The 16,135-nt window shown below is 39.3% G+C and overlaps 1 protein-coding gene across 6 annotated transcripts in view; it reads right to left on the reverse strand.

Moving 5' to 3' along the window:
* The window catches only part of ZRANB3 (zinc finger RANBP2-type containing 3), a 216,722-nt gene that overhangs the window by 36,476 nt on the left and 164,111 nt on the right, over positions 1–16,135 (reverse strand). For all 6 annotated transcript variants that reach the window (XM_045508866.2, XM_045508865.2, XM_074363564.1 and 3 more), the window contains one exon: positions 15,950–16,102. In XM_045508866.2, coding sequence (XP_045364822.2) covers positions 15,950–16,102 — 153 coding nt within the window. The remainder of the gene's footprint in view (positions 1–15,949; positions 16,103–16,135) is intronic.

Consider the following 16,135-nt stretch of genomic DNA (forward strand, 5'->3'; position numbering starts at 1 on the left):
ACAGTATGTTTTTCATATTAAAATATCTTCCTGACTGGGGAGTATTTTTCAAAGAGCATTAAAGATATTCATTAAAACAGCTTCTTTAATAGACGTAGTTTAATAATTATCTCGTTTGCAAGAAATAGAGTTCTCTTTTCTGAGAACAGCCATTTCATTGTCTCATGTTTTCCATCTCTTTTTCAGTGTGTAAATCTCAGTCTCCTAATTAAAGAAAGTAGGGTACCCGTCTCCGTAACCGATGAGCCAGCAGTTAAGCCAAATTAAAGGAGCTAATTTTAGGGAAGTCCTGCTAGGGCCAGAATGGGGTACCACGGTGGACACACACAGTGGTCAACTGCATTTCCCAAGATGGCCACACTGATTCCTCTCTGATTTCACCTGCTTGTCTCACAATGTGACAGACATGCCGACATTTAGAGGTGGGGTCTTGTTCCTCCCTTTGAACCTGGGTGGACCTCTGAAACTGTCTCGACCAACAGAATGCAGTGAAAATGTCGCTGTGTGACTTCTCAGGGTGATGTTGTTGAGGCTGGTGTGGCTGCTGGCAGTCTGTCTCTCCTTCCTTTTATCTTTTAGGACACTAGCCTTTCAAACCTAGGCACCCTGTTGTGGGGAAGCCCAGGCCACATGGAGAAACTGTTGTGGAAAAATGTGTTACAGCTCAACGGTATAGCTCAGTGTTACAGTTCGGTGTTACAGCTCAGTTGTGGCAGCAACCTGGATCCTGGCGAGAGGCCAAGCAGCACTCGGAGAGTTGGAAAACTCAGGTTTATTACACCAGCGGGCCCAGAGGAGTTAACACTCCAAGCTCTGGACCCCGCCTGTAGGTTTACACAGGTTTTTATAGGCTGCCAGTTCACACTTTGCAAAATCATATGCAAATAAAGTATAACAAAAGTTGACCAACTAGGAACAAGCTTTCTAGAAATAGACCAATCAGGAGTGAGGGAAATAACCAATCAGGAGAGAGCTCAGAGAACCAACAGAATTTTAGGGTTAAGTAAGCCATTTCAGAGGCAAAAAGTGAGATAGAGCTTCCCGGTCAGGGAACCAGATGGTGCTGACAGGAGAGTAGTGGCCCTGCCTGGGCTTCCCGCCTCAAAACCACATGTGGATATTCAACATGACAGTCCCAGACAGGCCCCCAGGTGACAGCCGGCATCAATTGTCAGACAGATGAGTGAAGGAGCATTTCAGATGCTTCCAGCGACCAGCCTTGGGGTATCCAGCAAAGGCCTAGCTGTACATTAGTTGAATTCTGTACCCATGGAAGTCATGGGAAATAATACATGACTATTGCTGTTTTAAGGCACTAAGTTTTGGGGTAATTTGTTCTGCTGCGATAGGTTACAAAGACAGACGCTACAGATGATGACATCAAAATTATAAATGTTGCAAAGAGATAGTTTACATAATAATTCTTATCTGTATTTCTTAGTAGTGCTGCGTAAGAAAGATTTAGCAAGTTCGAGACAGAAATTCATCGAGATGGAAGGATTAGAGGTTACTGGTAATTGTGACAAAGGGACATAGGGAGTTATTGCTAAATGATTATAGTCTCCATTTGGGGTAAGAAAAACGTTTTGAAAATAGTGGTTGATGGTTGTGAATTTAATTAATGTCACTGAATTATACACTTGAATAGGGTTGAGATGGCAAGTTTTCTGATTATATGTATAACCACAAATTTTTTAATTTCCAAGAAAAAAAGAAAAGGCGGTAGGAAGGAGAGAAGGAATATTTACGCTGTTGCCACATTGGTAAAATTAAAACATATACTTTTGGAAAAAAGTCTCCTCCTTCCCAAATGTACAACTTTGACTTTGTATAACTGTTAAATTATCACTCTCATATACTATAAAAAAATTATCTAATAAGTAGTGGATGTTATAGAATTTAAATTAAAACATAAGGAATGAAATCACTAACCATGAGACAAGATTTTTAAAACAATGTACAAGGAAAATTCTAAGAAAAGGGCAGAGGAAAGCAGAGAGATTAGCAGACTGATGCAGTTTGGTGTTAAAAAGGTACCAAGGAAACAAGGACAGTTACACATTTAAAGAGAATGTTCTATTCCGTATAACAGGACTGCTAAAGAGAGTTTGTAGGATTTTCAAAATATTGGCAAATGCTCAGCAAACGTGAACAAATTCTGCCAGCTATGTCTAGTGAAACTATAATGATTTTACAAGAGAGGTGAACTTTGAGTCCTTCCTGCACATTTGGGAATGACCCAATCTTGCCCTAATTCCTAGTAGTTTAGTTGAGCATACAATTCTCCAAGATCTTCAAAGATACTGCTCTGTTTCTTCTGATACCTGATGACACTGATGATGTTCCTTTGCAGGCTGCAAACTCTTTCTTGTTTCAGAGGCTTCCGGGGCCTTCTTGTTACCCCTGGTGTTCTCAGGTTCCACACTGATCTGTTTCTGTGTATCTAGACCTATATGCTTTCTGCTGGCACCCAGGATAGCTTATTAATTTTGAATAGTATTGATTATCTTTAGTTCTTGGAAATTTCTATTCCCTCTTTGATAGTTTATTCTTCTTCATTTTCTCTTTTCTCTTTTTCTGGAATTCCGGTTAGCAGAATGTTGGACCTAGACACTTATGTCTTATCTTTTATTCTGACATTTTCCTTCTTTTTGTTTTTTCACCCTCTAAACTCTCGGAAAGCTCTCTGAAAATACGGCACCCATGAAACAAGAAAAAGGAAAAGCAAAAATATTTTCTTTTGCTCCTCTGAGAATATTCACGGAAGGTTTTTTGTTAGTTTTCTTCAGCTCACTGCATCATCTCTGCTTCTTCTGTATCCCTTTCTTGGCTTACATGCTTGTTTTGCCCTCTGTTTTGCCCAGGAGAGGATTTCCCCCACACCTGGTGGTCTTTGCTGACCATTCATATTTGAGAAGAAGACACTAAAATGCTACTGGAAGTTGCAAGGCAGGGACTTCACTACGGGGCATGAGTGGCTGTCAGGGGATCCCTTTCAGGCTCCACAGTATTTTCTTGGTCCCAGTTTCTCCAGAAAGGAATCCATCAATATCCCTCCTGAAAGACAGGACTCTAACTACCAGTGACTGGAGAGCTACTCAGAAAGAGTGCTAAGGATTCCACCCTTATTTTAGGAGTGTTCCACTTAAAATGTTTGTTTTCGATTTACTGCCCTACTCCCCACTCCTCCAACTGGCTCTGTTCCTAGATATGTTTTTAAACAGGAGCAAATACAACAGCTAAATAAATGAGTAAGATAAAAAACATAAAATACAAAACATAAATAAAATAAAATATACAAAGCAGGCCATTGTCACCTACACATCAACATCTTTTGTCCCATTTCTACATTTTAAAGAATTTGTCTCCAGGTCTCCAAAACATTTCATACTCTCCATCTGCCCACCATGACAAAAATCAAACAAAACAAGATTGTCTATACTTCATTAAAAAAAAAAAAAGACTGTCTCAGATTTGTTTAGAAAAGAGCAACGTTCCCAACAATATGAAATGAAAACATAAGAAATCTTTCAGAAAAAGAATTCTCAGGGCCTTAACATATCAGCTTTTACAGTTGACATCTTTAATTAAGCTATTTAATTAAGCTATTTTAAAAAGGACTTCTTTTTACAATGCAAGCAATGACTAATTTTGGAAATCAGCATTTGACAAACTCATCATGTGCCAGAGGCAGGCTGAGTGACTGACAGCATCAGACACTGACGTCCCCCTCCGCCGCGACAATGGGGGCTCACTTACAGTGCCACAGGGCAGCCAGTGTGGGTGCTACTCTGAAACCACGGCTGCTTGGATAATAATAAAGTGAGACTGGAGCACACAAAATCCAGAAAAGGAGTGGTGGGTGGAAATGGAGTCATTTTATGTAATTTTGGGAACTAAAGGATACACCTGGGGTATAAATTTAGAAAGAGGAGAAGACAAGATTAATCAAGAGCAATGACTTTAATGTTATGATGGTTAAACTGGACAATGATCAGTGTGGTTACAGGGAGTGGACCGTACAAGTTAGTCCCCTGGCTGCAGGACTGGCAGACGCATAAAGCCTAACAGGAATAATTAAGACTTCCTCTGAGGTAATCAACTAGAAACCGGGTCCATGTATATAACCAGTTACGTCTTCTGATGGTGGCCTCTGAGCAATCAGAAACTTGGTTGATGAGGTTTCTCTGACACTTAACAGCTATGACTGACAGAGAAACAAGTGAGAAAATCTCTTGGACACACCCTGACGATAATTACACTCACTGGATGGGAACAGAGAAGGGTTTACTGAATACGAGTTCGTAACTTGTGATCCACGGGCCTCTCACAAGACCTTGGATGGCCTCCAATGAGACTGAGAAACCGCTGAAATTGTCCATAAGATGCTGCCTGTACTGTTATGTGCATTTCTGGAGAGCAGTTCTTTACTCCCTCCACAGTCTCAAAGGGATTCAGGACCCAACAAAGGTTAAGAGCCAGTGGCTCAGAAGATGCATGTGTGGTTTGAGCAGCCCCATTTCTTTCCTTCCTTGAGGGGTCATCTGTGAATGTACACACGGTGGTGGACTAACTCTTTCTAAGGGGAAACAAATATATAAATTCCTCTTAGGTACGTAATGAGAATCTCTCTAGCTTCTCTCAATACTTTTTAAAAACTAAATAATACCAAAACAGAGTAACTTCTGTGCAAGCATGAAACATCACTTAGCTCATTTGTCTGTCACTGTAACTCGACTCTGAACAGCTTCTCTTAAGAGAGCAAATGACATGAGGGTCTCACACAGTCCAAAAAAGGGAAATCACTGAGGAGGTAAAAGAAAGCACGTGGACTGTAATGGCTAGAGAGTTCCAGGAGATATTACTGTGCTGGCAGGACTCTAAGCTGTAACATCACATAGGTCGGCTTAAAACAAAACACCGTCCTTGACATTCTGAGACAGCGACTTACAACCCTCAGCTCCTCACGGAGATTCCAGCAGGTGTTTGCGACATGTCTGGTTAATAAACACAGGAAGTGACCTTAATAAGATCTGTAGACACAGATACTAGACATAAATGCAAAATTTCTGTATCTTAGTAAGATGCTTCTAACCACTTTTCTATTGTCCTTTTCTATGAAATTAATTTTTTAATAAAGTGAATGTGGATTCATTGCTTAAAGAATCTGAGAAAAAAAGTGGTAAGAAAGAATTGTAGGCAAAACGCTCCCCAAATAAGCAAGTTTTCTAAAAATATTAGTTATCAATTACTTGACTCCTTATAGGAATAAACTTTATCAGTCTCACCAAAATAGACCAGAATCCTCAAATTGCAACAGCTGTACTGATAGCTAAACACTCAGCACCCATCCTGTTCTGGCAGGTCCTACACTTGAAAAATTACTGCCTTTATTAATATTAGCAGCATTTCTGAGTGGTAAAGATAACAGGAACACAGAAGGACAAAAAAAAATATTTTCATGGTCTAGGAAAACTTTGTTAATAGCAAGATTAAGCTAAAAAGTCTTTTGTCTTTCATAACTACATTCTTGCATTTAGAAGAGACATTATAGTAACAAATGCCTGATAAATGCTGTAACTCATCATGACTGTTTGTCCTTGTAAAGAAACAACTCTTTTAAGTGACCCTTTTAATGTGTGATAAATAAGGAACTCAATAGTAGGTGTTTCTAAATAGGAGGAGCCATTCAAGGCTGGAGCAATTTTTATCACAAGGTGCTGGGGAAAATATAGTTAAGTCAACATGCCCGGATCATAAGAAATGTGGGAAACAGAAGAACACAATTGTCTCTTCAGTTATATAGCTGACACTCAGTTATTGTGTTCCTGTCTTCTGTCCAATATCGTTTTTCAAAAGCAGAAGAAAAAAAAATAATGCTTTTGGTGAGAAGTCCTGGGAATAAAAGCTGCAAAATGCTTAAGGTGGCAAAATGCGTGTTTTTATTTGAAAGGCTCAGGGACCTAATATATTTGTTGTTTTGCGCTGTGGTATAAACTACTGCTCTTTAGAGACAAATCCCCCAGCCATGATGATAGGATTAAAAGTCAGTTATTAGAACTGAAGGCAAGGAAAGGGAAATCTAGCAAAACTCATAAAAAACAATAAAGCACTTCAAAGGCCAGTGCTACCCTGCACAGCCATACACACCACCACCAAAGGCACTGGTGTCAGTGTAACGACTTTGATCGGGGGCAGCTCTGGGAGGAATCATTTCTGCCTCATGTCTTTCCTCTCCTGATCCCCCAAGAGCTAACAAAACCAGTTTACAAATGGATGACTGGGACATCTTGCGTGTCTCCCTCCTCAACAGCAGACCAGATGACTGAGGATTGGAACTCGACCTAAAAAGCCTTCACGAACATCTGTAAACAAACCAGGGGATACACAGTGACCAAAAAGCAAGGGCTTCAATCATCAAACTGGAAAAATGAATTTAAATTCTCCTAAAAAAGAAATGACTGGTTGACTTCCTCAGTTGTTGCACCATGTCCATTCCCGTGTACTATTTAAATAAAATTTTGGCAGTAATCCACTCTCAGGCACAACCAGTTTTTCTTTGTGGTCATAGAGAAAACAAAGTAAAACACCACGCGGGTTAAAAAAAAAAGTGGTTAAAAAAGGAAATGTTATTACTTATTTTTAAAGATGACATCTAAAGCAGCGCACCACATGACTTTGGGAACAGCTATCTCTTCCAACAAGGACGAAGAGAATTCAGTCTTATATAGTACACGGCACAGATCGCGAAAGTGTGATGTGGAGGGGCAGGCTCGCCAGCGCCCATGGGCCATAACCTCTCTCCTACGCTCTAGGCCTGACCTCTAAACGCCTCACGGACATCAGCCGAGTGGTTCAGAGGCTCCCCAAACTCAAGAGGCCCTGGGTGGGGTCTCCTGTCTGTCCGGAACCATCACAATCTCTTGGCTCTTCACTGCTGAACAAATTCACATGAAGTCCTCGGCTACGGATTCTCCAGTTTTAGACTAAACTGGATCACCTACTGTGGCTTCAGTCTGCCCTGCCCTGACCTACCTGCTTCCTCTGGTTCTGACATCTCCCTTAAATGCCTGCTTCAATCCCTTCTCCTCCTCCTGCACCTGCGGCTGTTAGACAGGGTCCTCCCAGGCCTCGTTATGTTGATTCGACCTCTGAAATGTCTGGAGTTTTCCCTTCTCTACTACCACCACCACTGTTAGGGGTTCAGGGTGGAGTTTAGCATCCCAAACCCCATCTGGGAATCCCTGACAAAGGAGCCTTCTATACGGTGATAGCCTTACAAGTAAAAAGGGATTGGCCTTATTAATCAATCTCAGTAAGTGCCTGAGAACATTCAAATCACATTTGACAAAAGGTGTCTGAAAGAAACCAGCCCAAACCCAAAGCCATAATGGGACTTCCTACTTCTGACTCCAAATCTGGCAGGAGAGGCGTGCCTCTGGGAAGCACAGCAACTCACTAGCCCCTAACGGTGGCCCAATCAAGTTCTCAGGCTGAAAAATACAGATGAACAACTCCTCCTCCAGGGGTGGGGGACAAAGTCCTGAGAAGGAGTGGAGATGGAAAATCCCTTTACCAGAGGCTCAAACTGGACAGGATGGAGGGCAGAAATCATCCGTTCCACAGATACCACATTCGCCAGGAACCTCCGTCTCTTCTCCCTCCCATTCATTTCCCACTTGGCCACTAGGAGTATCTTTAGAAAACAGGAATCTCATCACGTTATTCATCTGCTTAAAAGCCTTTGATGACACTACATTACTTCTAGGATAAGGTCCAACTTCCTGGCCTGGCACGTGTGGGCTCCTCTGCATCTGACCAGTGCCAGAGGTTCAGGCTTCCTCTCCTTTGACTCACTTCTTGTGTGCACTGCACTCACACGTTCGCACGAATTCCCATTCCCAGACATCTGCTCGTGTCATCAGGCTCTCAGGCACGCTCCCGGTGTTCCCTCTGCCCGAACCATGACACATTCCCTTTGAACTCATCCTTCAATATCCAGCTCAGATGTCTCCTGAGGGAACCTTTCCCACATGCCCCAGGTAGTTATCTCTTCTATCCCATGTTCCCAGAGCCTGGTGATATACCTCTATGTTCACATTTATCATCCTGCATTAAAATGATTCACTTATAATCATCTCTCCCAATTAAAGAGTAAGCTTTGAGAAAACGTTAGCTGTTTTCCTTGTCTTTGCACCCAGTATACAGTCTTTTTTAAATAACAGATTTACCAGAAAGTGAAAGAAAAATACTATATACCACTCTTATGTGGAATCTAAAAAAAGAAAAAAAGAGGATCCTAATGAACTCATCTACAAGACAGAAACAGACTTGCAGACATAGTAAACAATCTTGTGGTTACTGGGGGAAAGGGGCTGGAAGGGATACATTTGGGACTTCGAAATTTACAAATGTTAGCCACTATATATAAAAATAGATTTTAAAATTTCTTCTGTATAGCACAGGTAACTATATTCAATATCTTGTAATAACCTTTAATGAAAAAGAGTAAGAAAATAAATATATGTATGTATATGCATGACTGGGATATTGTGCTGTACACCAGAAATTGACACATTGTAACTGACTGTACTTCAATTAAAAAAAAATAACAGCTTTACTGAGATATAACCTATTCACTTACTATAAAATTCACTCTTTTAAAGTGTCCAATTCTCTGATTTTTAGTATAATTATGCAACCATCACTACTGTTTCATTGTAAAACACTTTCATCACCCTCAAAAAGAAACCCCTTATCAAGTAAGCAGTCACTTGCCATCTCTCCCATCCCCCAAGTCCCTGGCAATGACTAACCATCCTTGGCAATGACTAATCTACTTTATATCTCTACAGACTTGCCTATTCTGGCCAGACAATATGTCACCTTTTTCCACTTAGGATGTCTTCAGGGTTCATCTATGTTGTAGCATGTGTCAGAACTTCACCCTTTTTATGCCTGAATAATATTCCATTTTATGGATATATACCATGTTTTGTTTATCCATTCACCAACTGACGGACATTTGGACTGTTCTAACTTTCTGGCTATTATCAGTCATGTTGCCATGACATTTATGTACAAGTCTTGATGTGGACATACGTTTTCAACTCCCTTAGAAGTAGAACTGCTGGGTCATACGGTAAGTCTGTGTTTTTGTTTTTGTTTTGGAGCAGGAGGTAATTAGGTTTATTTATTTATGTTTAGAGGAGGTACTGAGTATTAAACCCAGGACCTCATGCATGCTAAGCATGTGCTCTACCACTGAGCTATGCCCTCCTCCCCCTGGTAAGTCTGTGTTTAACATTTTAAGGAACTGCCAGACTGTTTTTCAAAATGTCTGCACCATTTTCCATTCCTACAAGTGATGTATGAGTGTTCCAATTTCTCTATATCTGTGCCAATACATGTTGTCTGTCTTTTAAATTTTAATCATTCTAGTGGGTGTAAAGTGTATCTCATTGCGGTTTTGATTTGCATTTCATATAATCTTAATAAATGTTTATATAACAATCTTTGAATGCCCTGTATGTAGTATACACCCTATAAACACTGGCTAACCAAAGTGAAGTGTTTCAGGGTTCTTTTCATTCCATAGAAAACTGAGGACTTTTCATTCTATAAAAAAATAGAGTGTGCTAACTCTAATGTAACTAGTATAGTTTGGCAGGGTTATAAAGGTAGATTTTGGATCAGAAAGGCCTGAGTTCAAATCCCAGGTCTGCTGCTTACTGGCTGTCTGAACTTGGGCACGTTGCTTAAGCTTAAGTGTCCTATTGACACTCACTTTCTGAGCGTCAGTGGGACATGGTAACAGTATCTGCCTCATGGTGTGGCTGTGAAGGTTTAATAAGGTCATGAGTGTTAAGGGCTTGGCACAGTGGCTACATGGAATACTCAATACATGTTAATTATTTTTACTGAGTAAATTGAAGTCATAAAGGTAAACAAGACAAGTGTCTAATAGTGCTGTGTGATGTAATCTATAACAGACACGTCTGTATGTCTCTATCCATAAAATGAGGCCACCCCTTGTCCTTATTAGGCTGTTACGCAAACTAATTACATAATGTTTACAGAATGGGTAAAATTCTAAAACATATATTAAATAACTATTCTAATTTAAGATGTTTTATCTTCGAGAAACCAGTGCTTTAGCACACTGAGAAACAAGAGACTTTGGATAAGAATGATTTATACTTCATGAATACACAAGTCCTGTAGTCTACTTTCTTTTTGCTGCTACCATTTTATCAAGTAGACAATATGTGGGAAACAAGGTTATTTTTTATATGTATGAGGCAATTTCTTATTTGTACTTCTTAGCCCACAACAAAACAAACATTTCATGTAAAGTTAGCATTAAATTAAAAATGTAAAGTTTGTTTTTGCATTTTGAGGACATCATTTTAAAATTTCATAGTTGTGCTAAAACATTCTCCTTCCCAACTACACACAATTTCTTTCTAGCAGACCAATAATCATTCCATACATTTTTAATGCAAATCTGGGTGTTTCAAATGTAAGTTTGCTTTGGGTGAAGGATGTCATTAGGTGGTCTTGAGGACAGCAGACCAGGGACTTGAGGATGGTTATGAGAGAGAAAAGGTCGCGGTATGAGTGGTAAGCCAGGTAAGGATGACTAGAAAGACAGGGAGAGGCTAACAGGAGAAAGGAAAACTGAGAGAGATTGAACGAAAAGCCCACAAAATGAAAACAGCTGGTGAGGGAGAGCAGCGACCACAATACAAAACTATCTGGAGCTCTGTTCCCAAATGGAAGAAGACGCCTGTCTGACGTAAGACAACGGAAGCAGCTCTGGCTTAGTCAGATCTGGAGAAGGGAAACCAAGTAGAAAGGAGACTTATCCTATGGGGGAGCTGGACTTGTTACCCATATTAAGTTAGAGTCCTTTCTTCTGCCAATGTATGAATCTCTTATGCACCAAGTTTCTCATTATAGTATATACATAGAATGAACGAAAGCAAGCTCAGAAGTCATCTAGGGATTCAACTCTCTGGATAAATGCTGCTGCTGATTATCTATTAAGGGTCATAAGGAGGATGAGGGAAGGCCCTGAAGAGGTTAAGGGAAAGGCCCACTTTCCCACAGCCAGAGTTAGGGAAGGGTTAGCCCTAGGATGATGGCAGGAAAAATGAAGGGGAGGCTTCCTATCTGGATATGCCACTCAGTCTATTTTATTCAGAAACAGCCTTTAATTACTTGGAAGTGACAATATGGACTAATACAGCTCGACTTTTCTGTCCTTCCATCTGGGGATAACCTACTTTATCACTGCATAGAAGCCAATGTAGGAAAATCAAAACACTGCAAAACCAAAAGAGTACTTAGAAGTCATGCACATTCAGACGCAGCAGAAAGGAAGAAGCTTGAGAAACTGGATGGCATCTGATACAGTGACCCTGGTGATGGACTCCCAGGCAGGACTGCTTACTGAAGGGGCAGCCAACGGGGCTTTCCTCATGGCAGTGGAATTATTTCCTTTCATTTTAGCTGGACTTCAATTTGATTTTCACTTGCACTAATAAGTAATTTCTTTTACAAATGTTAACTATCTAGGATGGGTGAAGAACTGTGACTCACACATTGGTGTGGATTAATTCCAAGCAAGGTGTTATTTAAATACTTAACAACAGCTATAGCAGGGGCATTAACCAGAGTCCTAGAGGCCGTGCGCTGCAGGACCATGAGGAGGTCCAGAAGGTGCGGTGAGGGAGTACAGCGAAGGGACTGAAGAAGTGGCTATCCACCAACCATTATGTTAAAATATTTAATATTTGAAAATCAGTACACTTATACTTGTATATACTGGTAGAGTACTAGCCCTGGTTCCATATGGCTTTTTTTCTTGCTGGGGGCAGGGGGGGAGTGGGGAGGAATTAGGTTTCTTTCTTTCTTTATTTAATTTGTTTTTTAAATGGAGGTAATGGGGATTGAATCCAGGACCTCGTGCATGTTAGGCATGCACTCTACCACTGAGCTATATACCCTACCCCACATGTGTTTTTTCAATCCCAATGGTTAGCTCAGTTATGTGACAGAAAGAGAATTCTGAGTAAGAGAGGAGGGAGACAAAGATAATGCCATTCTGAAGGGCAATGAACACCAGGGGAGAAAGAAGGCAGGAAATAGCAAAACTAATATAACAATTCTGTCTGGGAAAATATCCTCTCATTCTCCTCCACTCCTTCCTAACCAGAGGTCTCCCTGTCCCCAGGACCCAAAATCATACTAATATTAGCTCTAGGTCAATTCACGGAAAACCAATTTGTCAAAAGCCCATATGCTAAAAGTCAATTCACCTGAAACCCAAGTCACTGAAGACCAGTTTGCCAAATTTACCACCCTTATTGGTTTTCTTAGAAAAAAAAATTATAGAGTTCACAGCGTCTTGAATGCGATGGGCTGACAGGGTTAAGAAGACTATGGGGAACTGGCGATCTGGGTGCTGGGGGCTCCTGCCTCTTCCTGCCTCAGTTCATCCTCCCTCTGCTCCTTGGTCTCCCTTCCTCTAGAGCTGATGGCCTGGGCTGAGTCATCGCTGACTAAGAACACAGTCTGTTCTTCCGGCTTTGGAAGGTCCCTCTTCTCTGCCCCAGCTTTAGCCTCCAGCTGCAGCAGCGGGGCGCTGGGACAGGGAGAAAAGGAACATTCCTTAAAATGCTGACACTACAGAAATATTCATAAGCCGTTAAAAACCATCCAATGAGAACTGTCATCACCTTCTCAGTTAAACAAGTTTTTGATGACAATGGGCAAAGTTGGTTAATTTGATAAAGTTTAAGAGACAAAATTGGAAGTATCCTAAAAATGCTCAACACAGGGTTTGTTTTTTTTTTTAACTGGCTTTAAAGAGGATCCAAAAGAAGTTGGTATAAATAGAAAAATTCCCATAGGAAATGCTGACATTTTGGCAACATTCAGAAGAGAAATATGTTAGTTGAATATCCTCAGGACCTCTCTACAAATTGAACATTTCTTAAAACACATGAAGCTGGAGGGCATACAAAGTGATGAGTGGCAGGCTCACCTAATGTCATTTAAAACATGCTTCACAGCCTGGTCAAAAAACAAAACCCACAAATACAAACAAAGCAAAATAAACAAATGGTCTCCACAGAACGATTCCAACTGATACAAAACTATGTGTGTATAAAGACAAACAGTCAGAAATCTGTGTGAGGTAACACTAGACCATGAATGATAAACACCTAACTCAGGTGGTAAGGGTGACTAGGATTCTTTTTGTAAACTTTGTACACAGATATACATTTTTCTTCAGATACACTTAAAAACAATAAATATGAATATATGTGGGAAGATGTGTTTCAACTTCTTAATACTTAGAAAGGAACTCAAACATAGTTTAATAGGGAATTTTAGAGAAAGAACAGCTACAAAGTATAGTTTTAGTTATATATTTTTTAAATTCCTAGGATATCAGTTAATTTTCATGGGCCAAAATATGATATAATAAACACTACTAAAAGGAAAGTCGTCTTTAAAATAAAAAAGTCTTGGAAAAAATACTATTTTTTTTTTTTAAGCAAGTGTGACAGAATGGCATTCTATTGTCCTAGGGAAAAAAATGTACTAGCCCTCCAAATAGGATATATAAAAAATTTAGTTAGATTCCACATTAAAAAACATTGTTTTTTATGAAGCTAAGCTTTACATTAATATTTAAATTTTGCATTATGAGAAAACATGTACAAACTTGAATTTCATTCCTATAATATCTGATCAAGTCTTTCAAAAATTAAAATTAAACTCCCAATAACACTCACACCATACTGCCCCAAAAGGACTAGGAAAAAGAAAACAGTTTGAATGACTGAAGGCTCCTCTAATATATTATTTCTTACTCAGTTTATATATGGCCTCCAAATAGCATCTGTTATTGTATAGGTAATATACCAAATATCCACATAACCACCATTCAAAATTTACAAATACTATATTGTAGTACTTACTTCTGACCCTTTTTTAAAATGAAAGAATTAAATTATTTCTGAAGATGGTATCACATTTCTACCCTTCCCCAGACCCATTCTCTGCCTCTTCCAGAGGCAGTAAGTATTATAATTCTAATACATATTCTTCCAAACTAGGTTTATATATATTATTACTATACATATATTCATAAATACATAATATTTGTGTGGATGTCGTGCATTTAAAAAATAAGATTATGTTTTCAAAATCCGATCATGTTAATTCATATAAACCTAGTTCATTCATGCTACCTTCTAAGTAGTATCTTATGACAATTTGTGTAGTCATTCTTCCACTGATGGGCATTTTGGCCATTTCCAATTTTCTGCACTTCAAAAAATGCTTCAATACACATCCTTGTACCTGTATCCCTATATACATGCATGAGACTATATTCCTAGCAATGGAACTGTTTGGTTGGAGGTCATTTCCAACTTTACCAGATACTGCCTAACTGCTTTCCCAAGGAGTTAAAACAATTTATATCCCCAGCAAGCAACATATGAGAGTTTAGTATATGAAATGTTCCTAATATTTTGGGTTTGTCAAATGTTTTCGTTGTTGCCAATCCAGTAGGTGTGAAGTGTGGTATTAGTGTAGTTATTTTAAAAGTATTTTACATGTATGGAAGGTTAGAGCAAATGAGTAAATATGCTGATGATGTTAGGAACCAGAGGTCTTTCTAGTGGATAAAGGAAATATAAATACTTAAGTTTGTATCGCTATATGGAGAAGATGAAAAAGAACTTGGTGGTCTGGATCTGAACTGAAGGTATTAGAATGAACGAACGTATGACTTAAAAATGCATACATATATAGAGACAGACATAGACATACATATGGATTGACCCATATGCAAAAGTGTATGTAGTGTGTATATAGCTCTACACATTGAAAACAAGCCAGAAGCAAATAAAAAATTCGGATTTCTAAACATCATTCCCCAGAAAAGGAGATCAAGTTTCCTTAAAGAAATGTTCACTTCCAGGTCAGGGACAAAGAAAAAAACAAGGAGCATCTGGAACACACTGTTTGTCAGAAAGCAAGGAAGAACTCAAGAGAATTATAGGGACTTGTATAGAAAAGAGAGAGAGCATGCCAGCTTAAAGGAGCTTCCACTAGGCAGATTTAAAAAGAAAAAACAAAAAAGGTAAAGGATTATAACACACTAAATAATAATAATAGAATCCCCAAATTCACAGTCATTTTTTTAAAATGAATTTTTCTTTACAGAACAATGCCAGCTAATAAATGTAAATGCAACGATGGAATTAGCAAAACCACTGTTTCAAAGCTGATTCAAGCAAAGACCAATAAACGCTAAAACCACTGGTGAAAGGTTTTGGGAACAGGACAGTCACATGATCTCAAAGTATCACACCACGGATTACTTACTAATTGTAAAGAGAAAAGGGTACCTTTACAATCTGGTTCATTTTGGTGAGGCGAGTTTCTTTTCATGCGTTTTGGCTACTCAGGTCTCCTCTGATGCTCACATTGCGTGTCTATTTTTCTGTTGGCTTGTTTGTTTTACTAACTGAATTCTATAAGTTCTTTATATATTTGGCCACTGTAATGCAAATATCTTTACAGAGTATGTGACTTGTTTATGTTACATTTTGTGGCAGATTTAATACATCTTTCCCCACCCTCAGGGTCACAGAGATAGCCTCCCACATTTTCTTCTGAAGGCTGGATTCTGTTTAGCTTGTTTTGCTAAGGAGCAGTGCACACTGACCTCTAACTGGTAGAAGATAAAGCCACTGTTGCAGTCTCCTATCGATGACATTTTTTGGTTCTTAGAGGTTTCCCACCTTTATACAGAGCCTCCTTTCAATAACACGAACAACTAAAAATTGCAATGTAAGATAATACATGATAAAGTCATAGTTTCAGGATATTAGACAGAAAAGAATACATCATATAATCTTACGTGAGTGAATAACATTTCATCCCTGAGCCCTTCAGAACTTTCATTTGGAGTCCAAGCTTCAGCAAACTGCAGGAAATCCCATTTTTCCTTATCACCCTCCTCAGCATGAAGTTTTTCCTTCCTACCATTCAGCGTGCTCCCTGTAACCTGAGTCTGTAAGATGGAAAAGTATATTAATTTTACCAC

Source organism: Camelus bactrianus, chromosome 5 (assembly GCF_048773025.1).
Source record: "Camelus bactrianus isolate YW-2024 breed Bactrian camel chromosome 5, ASM4877302v1, whole genome shotgun sequence".
NCBI classification, from domain to species: domain Eukaryota; kingdom Metazoa; phylum Chordata; class Mammalia; order Artiodactyla; family Camelidae; genus Camelus; species Camelus bactrianus.